Source organism: Chroicocephalus ridibundus, chromosome 9, assembly GCF_963924245.1.
Source record: "Chroicocephalus ridibundus chromosome 9, bChrRid1.1, whole genome shotgun sequence".
NCBI classification, from domain to species: Eukaryota; Metazoa; Chordata; class Aves; order Charadriiformes; family Laridae; genus Chroicocephalus; species Chroicocephalus ridibundus.
In genome coordinates, this window is record NC_086292.1 from 10,472,741 (window position 1) to 10,489,024 (window position 16,284).

Below are 16,284 nucleotides of genomic sequence, written 5' to 3' on the forward strand. Positions count from 1 at the left end.
CTCTCTTTAATGACTCTTGCCTGTTGTCGAACCCCTGTGTACTGTCTGCATTTGCTGTCTGGAGTTCCCATCAACTTTCTCCCCTTGGGTTTCCATACCTTGGCTTCGAATCAATATTTTCCCACCAGCCTCTGAAAATGCCTTCCTAGCCAAATCCCTGTTCTCTTTAAGGCAATTTCAATTTCACTGATAATGCCCTTCTAGACATTCTGCCTCCCTTTTGACTGCCTGTTTTAGTGATGCTTTTGCATTACCTGAAGACAATGCTACACCTTCCCATTGCTCCCCTCCTAGTCCTGTTCAACTCATCTCTCTTTAGATTCTTCCTACACCTTAAACGGGATATATTCTATTGTGTGATATTACACACATGCTAGTCAACTTCATAATTGCTCTTGTACTTAACGCTGATCACAATTCTGGTTGTTCATGCAATAATCCTACGTATCGCTTGGAAAAATGCCAGCCTACATAAATCAGCAAAGACACTAATACCCTGATTTTGGTTTATTGCCCTAGTAGCCCAGATCTGTCTTTACCATCAGTGTCAGTACTTTCCATGCACTGCTTCACACAGCTCTACACAACTGTCTGCACAATTTCCCTTCCCCTTTTAAGGATGCTTGGCAGATTAGATGTCCCCATACCAATAGCCAGCAAGACCCAAGACCACAGCCTCCATCCAGAACACTGCTGCAGAGATCCTGTCCACAGAGTGTCATTTGGGTGCCACATCCAATCCCGCCCAAGCTCTCATCTGCAGCTAAGAGAGTCTTCTGCTTTCAGACATCCTGCTGTTTACACTGCAGTGCAGCTGCCCACAAATGACCATTATATTACTTTCCCCTTCCCACTCTCCTTTATCAAGACACAAGTTAAAAAAAAAAAAAAAAAACAAACACACACCCTGAGCTACAGCACCAACACACTACAGCTGCTGTCACCCTGTCGAGCAACATGGTCTCCTTGTTTCTCCATGAATTTGTCTGGCGGCATTCATCCACTATCTCTGATCTTCTAATTAAACAACAATACAAATAGTTAAAGTTCAGAGCCTCTGGAGCATCTGTCCCTTCACAACATATAACATTTAGTGAAGTCTCAAGCAATCAAGTAACAGTCCTTCATATCTAAAGACCCCTTTCAGAAAGGGAGTCAAATTATCATTTTTGCTCTAAGTGCTGAAATCACAGAAACAGGAAATTTATTTCACACACAATGTAGTGGAAAAAGAAAAAGGGAAAAATAAAAATCAATAGTTTGCTCCACATAGCAACCTAAAAATCAGCACGTAAGACAGAATGAATATTGAAGGTGAAAACCAACTACATGATCACGTACTTGTAAAGAAACTACAATTTTACTTTACATGCCTTTTCCCCTTCATCTTATACTCAACATATACCAACTCAGTCAAATCAAAAGAACCAGCTATTCACTAGTGGGTTATATTTAGCAATACGCAGTGCAACATATTAAAGCATTCTTCCCACCAGTACTGAACCTGAATTGATACTGTCAACAGCTGCCAATAACACAAGACATTCTGCAGAGTCAAAGAAAGCAGATAAAAAAAAAAAACCAAACTAAAATATAATTAAAGGTAAACTACCATCTGAATGATGCTATAATCACAGGCATGTTACTTCTACAGATGTATACCTCTGATAAAGGAAATGCAAAGGCTCTTCCTTGCAGCCAGGTGGTGTTGCCTGGCATCAGTGAATCAAGGCTGCCCAAACTCAATTATTCATATTACGGATCTCATAGGGGTTCCCATCCAGGCCAGCAACAGCAGTTTTGAAAAAAAGAAACACCATCACCCTTAGCAGAGTTTAGATCGAGCTCCACTGTAGCCAAATCCCAAGAGCCATGACTGCTCTCACAGGGCAAACAGGGCTCAGGGCACAATAACCACAACAAAAGGCTGTAGACTAGTTTGATCCAGCAACATCCATTTATACTTTCTAGCCCAGCAGAAAGAGTTCAGCCTAGCATTTGGTGGTTCACGGAGTAATGCTTCCTAGCCTGGGATGTGACATCTAATTCTTTATAATAGACAGATCAATAACTTTTCTCCTCCACCCTCAAGAAATGCAGAAATTAGACTTAAAACTGGCCACACACCAACTAAAGTCAGTAATTTCTCTTTGTACCTACATTGCTAAAAGTGTTGGCTGAAGACACTGAGGACAGCAAGATCAATGGAAGCCCTCACGCTTGCACATATAGCACGCAACTCGCGGGAAAAAATAAGTAGTGTAACACGCAAGTTACAACATTTATCCTACCTCAGTTGCCTGCCCACATACACGAGGCTGTAGCAGACTAACAACAATATGAAACACTGCAGCTAACCGACTTGTCTGCCTGAAGTCCTTCCAAACTCACAACTTACTTCAGGAAGACAAACAGTCTCGAGAAGTTATTCCCTTTGAGGGGGGAGAGCTGCATGGACTAAGAGTCACTTCAGGCTCTAATACTCATCCAGATCAACTGTCTGTCCTGGAAAGAGATACTCTAATGCTTCTTTGAAGAGTTCTGCTATTCTTAGTGGGTTTCAAAAGCAGATGTAAATATAAACCACCTCCCACTCTCTCCACCACCAGACTAATCAGAGATTATCTACCCAGGAAATCTTTTCCCAGTTAACCCTATACATGATCACACATATGGCTGACATAACTTTTTGAAAGGTGCCCTTCCAACACACAAAAATATCATCCAGACTTAAATCCACCACAAACCACATCCACAGTTCCTTAGCATCCTTAGCATGAGTAAGAGATTGGATGTTAAAACAATGCCAAAGTTATTATTACCTTTGTGGTTTTTCAATCACATCAACCTTTTCTTTTTATTAATTTTTTTTTAAATAAAAGAAAACATAATGACAATTTCAAACAGCTTAAAGTCACATCAACAGAACACTACAGTGAGAAAACTCATTCTGTAACACCTGGTAAGCAAACCATATTGGTTATGACTTTTTTTTTTTTTTTTTCCAGAAGAGAACAAGAAGTATATATGCAAAACAAAAAGCAGCCATCTAAAATGCTTGATTGCATAAGCACTAGATCCAGATTCAAAAGTAAAAATATTTTTCTGTGACTTACCAGAATTTCTCTTTGACACGAGCTTCAAATTCATGCTGACTACAGTACAGATCACAAGAACCAAGAGAACAAGAGGCTTCATCTTTCACTTTCTGTGACAGCTGAAATGCAAACATAGTATGAAGTCTGAATCACAGCTTTCCACTACAACAAAGCAGCAGCTACAGTTAAACATTTCTCAAAGAACCATTACAGGGCAATGGCTTAATCTAGTGACTTCTGGGTTTATTTTTATGCAGAGGTAGGAAAACATAATGGTTCAAAGTAACTGTCTATGAATAATTTATCTCTATCACGCAAAAGGGTTGCGGTTTTTTAAATGACACTTTGAAAATATTATTTTGCTTAAAAAAAACCACAACAAAACACAAAACTGTTTATTTGAAATAGGATGGGTCTAATCTGCCAGATTTTTGTATGTTATTTAAGGGGGAGACCTTGATGGTCATGATTAGTTTTGTCTCATACAAACAGGCCACACACTTGAAAAAACTTCACATTGTTCAGGAAAAGATAAAGAGCACGTTATTCATGCAATTTCTCTTAGCAACCTTATTTTCCCACTGGTGACCTTGTAAAAGTTCCTACAATGAATTAGTTCTATTCCAGAGATTTCTCCTATAAAATGAGGAAAAGACAGGTGAAGAAAATTCAGAAATCAATGAATGCAGATCTTGGGATTCTTATTAAAAAGATAAAACTAGTGTCTCCTGTGAACCTTACTACCTATTTTATATTATGTACATTAAAAAAAAAGAAAAATTCAGTTTAAAATTGTATGTTTAGTTTTATATAATTACTGGAACTAATTCTGTGTTCATTTAAAGTATGAGGTGATTGAAGAAAGCATAACAAGAGCAAACTGAGGTTTCTTATCTGTAATTAAAAACAGATAGAATGAATCTAAACTCAGCAAAGCCCATCTCTCTATATCTCTCTCTCTAAACGAAAGAGAGAGAAATACTTAATTATAAGCTAGAGCCCTCAAATATATGCTTAGCTTGAAATCACAGGCGTTTAAGTGGCTTGATATATTTAGGCTCAAGGAATTCATCTCTATATCAGATACAAACTTTAGATCAAGACCCTTATTCTCACATAAAGAGGGCAGTCACCTAAATCAGTATGAAATTATTATTTGTGCCAAAAGAGTCGGCAAATATTTTATAGCAGTTTCTTTTAAACAGAAATACACAAAACTACCTGCATTAGTAGTGAAAATGAAGGCCAACGAAACAGAATCATTCCTTAAATGCTGTACCACATCCACCTGCCCGCTCAGAGGCACCCTCAGCTTTGGGACCAGCCCAGATCCTTGTAGCTCTGAACATTTGCTCAACATGATAAACCAGCAAGAGGGTGCAATGTCCTGCAGTTCACTGAAAATTATTCAGTTTAATTTGAGTTTATTACATCAAATATTCTTCCCTTGTAATTATACTACCAGCCTATTGTTGTGTGAAGAAATGTAAGGAACCATGTATAATCTTTTACACGATGGCAATTATGCTGCTATTCAATTATTTCAAAATTACCACTTAAAACTGAAGTTTTCGCCCTCTCACCTTACCGTACTGCAAGCTATAAATAGGCAGTGAATTTTTTTCCCCCATGAATTCTATGTTCCCATGGGCACTTTATGCCTATTGATTCCCCACGGTAACGATGCTAAAGGAGTTTTCAAGGAATAATACACACTGAAGGCTGTCTGACAGTGGTTAATGGCAGAATTAGTATTCATTCTTCCCTAACCTCTCCTTGGAGTACCAAAATCCTGAAACAAGCAAGGCCATCTTGACAAGAGAGCTTAAAAAAAAGTAATTGAACTAAATCTTTTGACAGATAATTGTAATGATGATGTTATGCTAGAATGATTTTCAAGTGTAGCTTTGCAAATTACTTTCTCCACTTTCCTCCCTTCAGTTATTACAGCTGAGGTATGTAACTCCTAGGTCTTTTTTCATGTGGGTCCCTCCATCCCCACCCCAAATGAGCTATGGTGCATTAAATACACTTAAAAATTCAAAGCAAGTTCTGTCAGCCAACATTCATGCTAGAGATAGGGGAGAATTCTTGGTTCTGTCAGCACTGATAGGAGTTTTGCTTTTTGAGTCCCTGGCCTCACCAAGGCAGTCAGTCTCTGTACCTGCAAAAATCAGGAAAATACAGCAGGAAAATGGCAAAAAACTACTTCACTATCCAGTCATTCACAGCCTAGCCCAAAGCCTCAGCCTGTCACATCTGACACAACCCCACTGAAGCTGGCATGAAAATACATGTCAGACTTTGAGGTGTCATCTTCACCGTCCTAGACATGCAACCACAAGAAGGCAGAATCACTCACACCACTGCCCAGTGGATCAGCTGGTTATTGTCCTGAGACAGCAGACAGGTATAGACAACAAGGCTGTTCAAACCACCATATCACAGATGATTTCTTTTTTAAACATACAATTTGACAAAGAACATTAAGGTACAGCATAAGATGTTTTTCCCCCAGAAGAATGTCAAGCAGCCAGAAAAGGGAAGTTTGCATGTGTCCAGGACAAAGTCTCTAAATTTGCTCAGGAGGAGATTTCTGGGCTGAACCTGCCAAGACTCCCATCATGGCTCCCAACGGGACCACTTGCACAACTCCCTCCTCTGGGCCATTCACTCACGTATCAGGCAGTAGGATGGATTAGAGGCTCAAGACAATCCTGTGCTTGACCTACTAGGACTTCTGGAAATAAATGAGTGGTGAGTAATGTGAATAAACTGTGCTAGCTTGAAGCGATACGAGATGGGATAAACCAGTTAACGTTCAATACCATTTTTCTATAATCAAGGCATTCTCCTCCAACCAGGGCTGATTTTGTCATTTGACAAACTTTCCCCTCACAGGCACCAAGCAGCATTTCCCTGAGGAGCTGTTTACTCTGACGCTGCCAACTCCAACCAGCTGTGAGTAGGGGCCACAGCTGCAACAAGAATGTAGTACTCTACTGGATACACCTCAGAAGAGGGGGAACAAGTTTAGGCCGTTCCCAGAAGAGTGAAGATGATGTCTTACTGAATGAGGATACAGAAATACAAATTACAGCTATCTTGCCCAAGATCACCAAGAGGAGGGAAGAGAGACACAGAATGAAGTGCTTGTTGAAAAGGCTGAAAGATTTGCTAAACAAATTAATCCAGCCCTTGTTGTGACCTGCCAGGTTGCGTTTGTATCAAGATAAGTAAAGGGAGGTTGCTACCATCAGAGGGAGAACTATAGGACAAGCAAGGTGTGACAACTTCATTCTCAATCATTCCTCTGCTAACAAGTTCACCCCTTTCCCTCCTCATACCGTTTGATGCTACAGACCACAGGCTTCAGGGAGCTTTCCCAGTCTGCTGTAGACATCCAACACCTACAAGGGGACCAGGCTGCAGTGCAGCACAAATTCTATTCTTCTAACAGAAACCCTGACTCCCATATGCTGCCTAATGCCCTTTACCTGTGCTGACAAACTTAGTTCTTTCTTCTGAGTCCTCAGAAAACAAGGCTTGGGAAATTGTGTCCCATTTTCTTCGTGTACTGCTTGCTGTCCTTCCAGCAGCCACTTCAGCTTGCATAGCTTCCCAGACTCAAATGAATTTCAAGCGACAATGTTGGAAGAAAGCACTTAGAAACACTAAGGAAACTGGAGCATTGACATTCTGCACAAAACCCAGCACCGAGATTCCCAAGTTCCTGCTTCAAATATAGTTTAGTTTTGCTCTAATTTCTACTGCAAGCTTTGTTTATACAGTGTTCCTTTTTAAGAGAAAGCAAGAGAAGAAAAAGTGATGCATGTGTGCACTCAGGCACACGTCTGTGCCTGAGATTTGCTGACACACCATGAGGCTCTGTAGGTTCTGGTTTCTCCACAGAAGCTGCGATGCAGAAGGTGCTCATTAAAAACAGCAGCCCACCTCTTTACTGGTTTCCAATTGTCAAGTTTTGTTGTTCAGAAATCTCAGGGAAATAAATTACAGTTTTCACCCCACACACAAAGGATGAAATGGCAACAGTAATTCTTTCATTGTCTTCACAATATGCTAGATGGTGACTTCTGTTCATTTATTTTCAAACCATTTCCCCACACCACTTTTTAAGGCTTTGAATTTTAACATGAACCCTCTCTCAGGTCTTCTCTTCTTCTGCCAACGTACCAAACTTTGAGCTGTTTATTACTGAAAGATTTTCAGTGTATACAATATGCTGGATGGAAGTAATCCACAATGGGCACCGATCCCTTTTTGTTGATACTTCAAACACAAACAAAAAATTATTTAAGATCAGAGATTCAAGGTAGTTCAAGTAACATATCTTCAGCTCTACTTGATATGGGTCATGCAGCGTTCTTTGCTCTGTTGCTCAATAAGCATCAAAGAATATTTCATTTTGCCTAATTCACTGTGCATCTTCACCATTATAACCAGCCACTTAAGTTGTCTAAATATGTAATGAACATTAATTCTACAAGGCAGTGTGCATTCAGCATTCTTTTTACTGGATTTGAGCCTCTACTGGGCTCAGGTCCTTAACTAAATTCACAATTCCACGAGAAATTTAAAGCTGAGGTAAGCACGGAGGGAGCCTGGCAGTGCTTGTGTTGTATGAACAGAAAGTAACCAGCAACAATGAGACAACATCTAAAATGTCTGGGATTATTACTGGCTCAACAGTGTAACAGCTGCACGATAGCAATACAACAAGGAAAAGACCCAGGGTATTGTCCTGCGGAAGCAAAGGGAACCACAACTAAATATACAGAGCACCTGACAAGGTCACAACACCAATCTGTAATGATTCCTCTAAAGGTTGAGTGTCTGGGTGCGAAAGAAAAGGAACAAACTGTAAAACTCGCAGATGTTTTGTGATGTGAAGGGGGTAAACTCAGAATCTTATCAGCTATTTCAGAAGAAACAAACAGCACTGCACCTTAGGTGTTAACACTGAGATTTTGCCAGAAAGACTGTAATGCCTCCATTAAAAAGTTAAATATCTTCCAAACAGCAACCACAGAAGAGCAGTATCTTAAAGCTTCAAAAGGTGTCTTACAGTATAACTCCAAAACAAAAAATGGGTTTCAGTGGCAGCAACAGGAAAAAAAAAAAAACGTCCTGTGGATGGCCTCCACACAATAACTTATCCCATTAACATTTCTGGCTGCAAAGAGTAGAAGTGATCTTAGTCATGTTAAAATAGCAATCAGACACAACACTATGAGCAAACTGCTGGGTCACCCTGTAGAGAGAAAACCCTGAGAGCATTAACACAAGAACCTTTTCCTGCAAGAACTTTCCGATCCAATAGCTGACTAAAATAGTGCTCATTCATGCCAAAAAAAATGAAAAGCAGGAAATGGAAAACCCCCCTGAAATATTCCAAATACAGATAAAGGTTCCAATATCTATAGAATAAAAATGCTAACCAGAGGGACTAGTGATGAGTATGTGAGGCAGGCACTCATCTAAATCTTTACTAAGAAAACTCACCAAAAACCTGAGCAGCCCATCTTGACAGATTTGTGAACGAAAAGAACTAGAACTACTCAGCACTGATTAGCAGATCAAGCACTATCAGCTCACACCACATACTGACCTCGATTCCCTAAGCAACTCACTCACACAGAATTCAAGTTCATTGTATCTTCAAATTGGATTTTTAAATCCCTGAATCACGCTCCTCCCTTATTGCAGCAACGCCAGCACTTGGAAATGCATAAAGCAACTGTAAGGAGGAACAAGAAGAACAACAAAGGAGTGGCAAAGTTAGCTATTATTTTTTAAGCCTCATGCCCAGCTGCACCATCAATGATGTACTGATTCAGCACTACCCTGGATTCTACAGAGAACTATTGTTCCAGCCTTAACTTTGCAATATTCTAACTACACATCCCAGGACATATCGATGCGCTGGTCCAGTATCACAGCTTTTGAGTAGTCCAGGCCTTTTACAGACATTCAAAGTGAAATACATGTTGTGGGAGGAGGATTACAGCTGTACTTCAAGCCCTCACGGTTTATGAGGTCAACATAATGGATCTATTAATTTACAGACTTTTTTTCCCCTAGAGTAGGAGCTATTAATATTCTACATATATTTACTTCTGCAGATTGTGGTTTAACCAATACAGTACTTCAGGCAACACGAAAGTACCGTAGGCAACATAAAGACCGTCAGACCCAGGGAGTTTCGGTTTATAGCGTGGGTCTTAGCCTCTTACCACTTTGCAGAATTACTTCGAAGATTACAGAAAAGACAGCTGGGGGAGAGAAGAAAACGTGAAGACAGTCTACACTTGGAAAGCTAAACATGTACACTAGTACTAGGGAAAGGGGAGTGATTTTAAGAATCAGCACAAATCAGCCTAAGTCCTACAGCTGACGCAGTTACAGCAAAACAGTTCCCAAAGCTGAGTAAGCCACAGCAGTAATCACAGCCACCTTGAGGGGAAAGAGGAGCCCCAGCCACAGATGACCACGTATGTTTCCCAACACCGAGAAGGCCACTGGCCACTGTTCCAGGAAGGCAGACTTCTAGGCTGAGATGAACTCTCACAGATCCAGCCCAGCCAGCCCACCCTGGGCTGCGGAGAAGGTCCACTCAGGAAAAAATGACTCGGAACCCTGCTTTTCAGATCTCCGGGGGAAAAAAAGCAAGTTGCTGATGAGAACTCTTAAGCTTCAGAGTCGCTGATAAACCCCGTAAATTCCAGAAAACCCACGGCTTCACCTGACTCTTCAGTCACTGACACCCAGAGCAAACACCACTGCTCAGGTCATGGCCCTTTCCTGCTGAGTGCTTTAGATGATCTTGCCAGTGATCACATGTCTCCTCTACAGAGCCTCAACCACAAAAGGAGGAGACATTTCAGATTAAGAGAGATGCAAAAAGTCCATTCTCACCCACACCAATTTCAAAACTAACTCACTGCTCTTACATCAATAAGAAAGTCTGTCCAATTCACAGCAGCCTACGCAAGAGCATTATTAAGCCAAAAGATTAGATGCTTTGCTTTTTTCATACTCATACCAACCTTGTGCCCAAGCACCTTTTGTAGAAAAGCTATTAAAAATGGAGAGAGAGACAGTTCAAAGAGAGGTCTCAATCCTGAAAGATAGCATATGCCTCCTCTTCCCCCCTACACTGCTTCTCTCATTTCCCTTGTGTTCCCCAAGGCTCATTACGGAGGTGCTCAGCACAAAACAGAACTAGATTTTAGACTGGGCTGCCATCTGCATGCTGAAACGTTCCCTGCTTTTATAGAGAAACTGCTTTTACAGCATCTTAAAACAGTCCTCTTTCCGGGACCACATAGAAGATGGACTGCAGTTGTTACAAGTGTCAGCTGTATTGACTTTATATCTGCTCCTATATACATTCATACCTCTGCAATATGTACAAAATAACAATATTTGCACTATTCATGGCAAACATGGTCCACATTCACTCCTGCACATTAATGAAACAAGTGCCAAGAGAACACAACTCTGCATGTGATGTGCTTAGAATTTCATTCCTTGATCTTGTTCATGGCTACATGCTTCCCTAACTAATATATAATGCTCAAAGAAGACAGAATTAACAGAAAAAGATGACATACCAGCTGTTACACTTCTTATAAAACACTCTTCCACAGTTTTCCACTTAGAAAACACAGTTCCAGAGAAGCAAGACAGAGCACTTTGCTCTGCTGTCAGCAAAGGCAAGTTGCTTTCACTGTAATCAGCACCACCTCATAGTAACTTAAAGTGATAAACATCATCTTGATGACGATTTTTTTCCCCTTACATAACCAGAGGTTAGCCTATACCTATATGTATTTTGCTAGGTTTGTCTGGGTGAAAATAAGAATTTAATTAAGCAAGCAAGCAAACAACCCCCCCCACCCCACCCCCAAATTTGAGAATCATGAGAAACTGCTTATAGAACATTACTTCCAAATATTTGCGGAAATCTTGTAAACAATGAGGTTTTGTTCTGATGCAGGCCAAAATCAAATTAAAATATGTATTTTATGTGCCCTGGAATTGCTCTGACAAATACACATCCTCGTTAATTTAACTGTTACATAAAGCAGTGTGAAGAGGGGTGGAAGGAACTCTCTTCCTGTAGTGCTTTTAGGGTAGAAAGGAGGTAGAAAGGAAAGGATTAGCCAAACAAACCCTGCAGAAGTTTCTAACACACAAGTCTCTCTCCGGCCAGCTTTGTTACGTGTTTATAACATAACCTTCAGTCCTCCACCGATTCCAGGGGGGCTTACTTAAGTCAAGTACCAGATGCCAGAGGAAATGCTGACCATGAAAGCTAGCAAAAAGGTTCTCATTATTTTCAGCAAGGGTAAGATCTCTTCCCTTTGTCTTCTCTTCAACGCTGTTTAAAGGAAGATTTATTTTTAGTTGGACACCCTGAAAAGCAAACGGCCTCTTAAAGTGTCTCCTTATTTTGTGATACAGTTTAAACGTTCACTTCCCTTTCCATCACTAAAGACCTCCTAATAAATAGCTCAGACTCACATTGTTTGAGGAAGGCTTAGAAATGGAGAGCAGGCACCGTTTCCCATACAGCCCTTTAAGGCTGTTTAATAGTTGTTCACGATTCAGCATCCCTTGGTATTTTCAGCTTGAGCCTCAGTTTGAAGTGAGAGATTACTCAGAGCCCAAATGTTTTGGAGAGCAGGAAAAGTCCATACATTATAAATGCATTATTTGTACTTCTTATTGTGAGTACAGATTCTCAGCCCTTTCCCTCAGACACACAGGTCAATGCCACCAGCCCCAGCCACCCCTGGCAGTTTCCCACTTTAGCCAGCCCCCAGCAGGGATGACTGGCTGCACCGGGCACAGACGTGCTCCTTGGAACTTTTCCTCTACCTCCAGTCCCACAAGGGCATCTCAACCCAGGACATATGAAATTTGGACCAAACAGCCTCTCTGCCACATAGAAGATGCTGTTCTCTGTAGCTTTAACTAGATAATTGTAACATGCGCCCTTCTCTCCCCAGGAAACAGCTGCAGTCAGTCAGGGAACAAATTGCTCTGCCTTTGCAAACAAACCAAATCCCCTTACAGACCCATCACAGCCAGAGCGCCTCACCTGAATGCTCCTGTCATCTCCAAGCAGGCAGAGCATCCCAAGGGCAACAGGCCTCACATGTTGTCCCTGTTTCCTCTCCTTTGCTTCCAGCAGCCTACCTGCTTCTCTGCTGCGCTCCTGACACACACTGCGTTCATATGCAAGCTGCCTGTCACTTCCACGGGGAACTGAAGCCAGCAGCTGACCGACACCTCCAGAGACACATACACTCTTAAACCCTCCATGGCTCAAGCTTATTGTACGGTGGCAAAGCACAACACCCATGAGATCCTGAGCCCAGCAACTGTACTCCTACCTGCCTCTGCTTCCTCACTCCTCTGCAGCCTCCTCTGGGCTTAAGGCTGTGAAGACCAAGTTCTTCTGAGGCCCAGGCCTCCAGCCTCCATCAAACCTTCTCCTCCCACTCCCACACCGTTGGTCCCTGTCTCATCAGAAGAGATCTCTGCCACAAGAACAGCCCTTCTGCTGAGCTCACCTTCTCCCTGCCAGCCTATGAATCCCTCCTGACCCTCTCAGGCTCTTTTTTGATCTGACTTCTGTTTGGAGAGCGGCCAGTCCCCCACACTGGTTTCCAACAGCTTCAGCTACTGCACTGCTTCAAAGAGCAGCCACTAGACTGGCAGCCCAGTCTAAAAAAGCTTTCTATCACTCCTGCTCTGCGAGATACAAAGCAGTTCAGACAAAGCTGGCTGACACCATATATGCACAGGGGCTCCAGCAATTGTGTGGCGTCCACAAAAATTGACTAAAGTCAGTTAAGTGCATTAATGTGGCACACCTGGTCTTTCTTCTTATCTCTTGTGCAAGCAAGTCTTCCTCCCCTCACCCTCCTCCCCATTTTACTGCTAAAGCATCAATCACCAAACAAGTTGAAGACAAACCTTCTCTGAGCTTCCAGGTACTGTGAAAGTAAAAGGGTCATCTGAAAAGAACTCTTAGGCCTTACAAATAGAGCAAATAAAGATTCATATCTCTCTCCTGTGCTCACTTGCAGACCAAGCAGGGGGATGAGTATAAGGAAGTCTTTCTATCAGCTATGTTCCCAGCACATACCCCCTCCCCTTTCTGACATCCTTGGTCACCAGCTAGAAAGCTTTAGTTCAGTAGAGGAAGGTCTCCCCTCACAGACTCGGATCTGGAACACACTGGAGGTGCAAGCTGCTGCCTAGCAACACAAGCACTCTGCAGGGAGGTCAGAGCATGCCCCCGTCCTCCCACTGCAAAAGATCTCCTATGCACAGAGAATAACCCTCACAAGGATGCAATCCACACTAGTTTCTTGGAAAGCCATCCTGCACATCACCAATTACAACCCCTGCTTAACCACAGACCCGCCAAATGCTGAAGAGCACTGCCTGTGCCTTAGTAAACTGCCAGAAGTCTTCACTTCTCATATTTGTTGTGTGTGCATTACACTCCACTGGCTTACGGAGCCCAAAACCCCAAATCCCAGCCTGTCCCTCCATCCCTTCCTCAGCCACTTGTCTATTGCAAAGACAGTGTCTATTGACTCACTGTCAGGCAGCTTCCTCCCCAGACTTACCTCCTGCCTCGGCTCTGGCAAAGCTTTTCAGCCACCATGTCCTCCTCAAAGCTGGCCCTCTCCCACCTCCAGAGGGAAGCCCCTTCCCACGCACTACGCAGAAGCAGAGCAGGCAGTCACCTGCTTGTACAGCTGAGATATCTGACAGATATCACAGACCGCCAGGCAGCTGCACAGTTTTATCCCTGCTAAGAAGTAACGTCCCCTTTTAAGCACTGACAACAAGCATTTGGGGTGAGTGCCTCTCTCAGGTGTGAATGCAACCACACTCACACAACACCTGGGCACCCTGAAACAGACCCTGCCTACCACCCTGCCCCGCATCTGCACAGGCAGCACATCCCCTCACCTTGCACTAACCTCTAACAATTTTCTGAAAAACCTCAAAACTCTGATGACAATATCATAATAGCCGCAACCCCCCCATACATTCTAAAAATATGAAAGTTTGTTTTTTTTTAATAATCAGGATAAAACCAAGAGAGTATAAACACTGCACAGGAGCACAAGAAAGTGCCAGTTCCAGCCAGGATGGGTTTTTCCTCACAGTACAAGCCTAAATTTGGGCGTTAACCCAACAGGAGCAGAGGTTGCCCAAAGCACACAGACCTTACCGTAACTTTGAGAAACTGCGGCTTACAGCATTTTCCACCAGAAACTTTATATTCGTTGAATCTTAGCAGAGAGAGCAGTCCACGGCCAGGTCCTTTAAAAATAGTCACTTGATCAAATACTGGAGAGAGGTTTCATCCCCTTTAGCAGGTTCCCATCAGACCCCAAATGAAACTAGAGAATCCTTATTATCACAAAACTTTTCAGAGGCACCTAGAGATCTCCAAGTCGCCCAACCTTCAGGACACCACCGCAGTACCTCAGAGCAGCCAAGCCTCCAAAGAACCTGCACCTTTTCAACAGGCTCCACCAAGCTACAACATCCCAAGAAACAACTCCTGGAGTGTTTTTATTTCAAATCCCCAGCGGTAACACCGTTCCCGGGGAGCCCCACTCGCGTCCGCGGCGCTGACTGAGAGCGCCAAGAACCTCCTTTCGTGAGAGAAAACACTTTTGGAGCCTCCGCAGCCGCAGGGCCCGATCCGGGAAACCGCGGAGCCGCCGCGCTAACAACGGACGGGGCTCCGACTCCGGGCAGCCGCTCTCTGAGGAGACCGGCGAAAACCGCGGGCGGAGCGCGGCCGGCCCGCCCGGGACGGAGACCCGCAGCCGCGGAGGGGTCCCTCCCGCGATCGCCCCGGCAGCAGCGGGGCGCCCGGGCTCTCTCCGCCCGCCCCGCGGCTGAGGGAGGGACAAGGCGGCAGCCGCCCCTCGGCCCCATCCCGCGCACGGCGGGGGCGGCGCCGAGGGGATACTCGTTACATCCGAACTTTTCTCTGATTTTGAGGGAAGATTTTTTTAAAACAGGAAAAAAAATAAAGGAAATTGCCGCGAGAAGCGCCGCGCGGCAGGGCTTACCTCCCTGGCGGCTCCCCCCTAGGTCTCCATGCCGGCACGGCCCCGTCCGAGGCCGGCGGGGTGCGGGCGGGCCCCCGCGGCGGTGGCGACGGACGCTGCGGCCGGCGATGCCGCTGCGGGGGCGGCCCGTGTGCGCGGAGCGCAGCTCCCCGCCGCCGCGGAAGAGCGGGCGCTGTCCCCGTCGAGTTACGGCGGAGCCGCCGGGAGGGGAGGGGAGGGGAGGGGACCGGGACGCCGCTGCCCCCCACCCCCCCCACCCCCCCCGCGCCGCCGCCGCCGGCCCCGCACGCGGCAGGTGCGCCCGCCCGCCCCGCGCAGCGAGACGCCGCAGCGCCCCCTGGCGGCCGCGCCGCGCCCTTGCCCGCCCGCCCCGGCCCCGCTGCCCCCGCCGGGCACCGCCGCGGGCCGCCCCGCTTCCAGCCCCGGCTCTGCACCGGGCCCCGGGGCGTCAAAATGCCGACGCCAAAACCCTTAATGCCCCGTACAGCCGGCAGCAGCCAGGGGTCCGTGGCGCCGCGCACATGGGCCCGCTCTCGGCCGAAGAACCGGCCAAGAACCGTCCTGAGGAGCAGAGGGAGCGTCGGCAAAGGGCTGTGGAAGTGTAAGGTCGGCGCCTTCAAACCTGGTTTTGCAAGAGGTGCAGCTCGTCCCAGGGGTTAACAGCGTTTGCGTTGCTCTGGGAGAAGCCGCTTCCAAACCCACTGCATCTTTTCATACCGTCATTAGCACCAGTTTAACCAGACTGCTGCGAACTGGACCAGGTGCAGTTTGTCTTCCCCAACTGCTTCAGACATGGCACATCCATGCTTTCTACAGCATGGAGCATGGTAGTGTTATTTTTAGTTTCCCTGTGCTGCTTTTTATTTGCTTTTAAACATCTCAGAATAGCTCCGTGCAGAATATAATCTACTTCTGCATTTTGCTCAGATTCATAGGAGGACTTGGGTTTGACAGGCAACTGCGATACCGGCAGAAAAATTATGGGCCAAATTTCTGTAAGCGCACTTCACGCTCATTGCTTATTGCTGCCATGGTGCACAGTGCCA

The 16,284-nt window shown here is 44.7% G+C and overlaps 1 protein-coding gene across 4 annotated transcripts in view; it reads right to left on the reverse strand.

The window, feature by feature from the left end:
- Positions 1-15,467, reverse strand: part of IL1RAPL2 (interleukin 1 receptor accessory protein like 2) — a 391,670-nt gene extending 376,203 nt beyond the window's left edge. The window contains exons 1-2 of one of the 4 annotated variants that reach the window (XM_063347061.1): positions 15,239-15,258; positions 3,117-3,217 (exon numbers count right to left, since the gene is read on the reverse strand). Coding sequence is in view for 3 of the 4 variants with exons in the window: in XM_063347057.1 (XP_063203127.1) it covers positions 3,117-3,198 (82 nt within the window). In the remaining variant the exon portion in view is untranslated. Of the gene's footprint in view, positions 1-3,116; positions 3,218-13,768; positions 13,893-14,382; positions 14,824-15,238 lie in introns of those variants that run through there. The other 3 variants (XM_063347057.1, XM_063347058.1, XM_063347059.1) reach the window with 3 other exon arrangements.
- Positions 15,468-16,284: the final 817 nt, after the last annotated feature.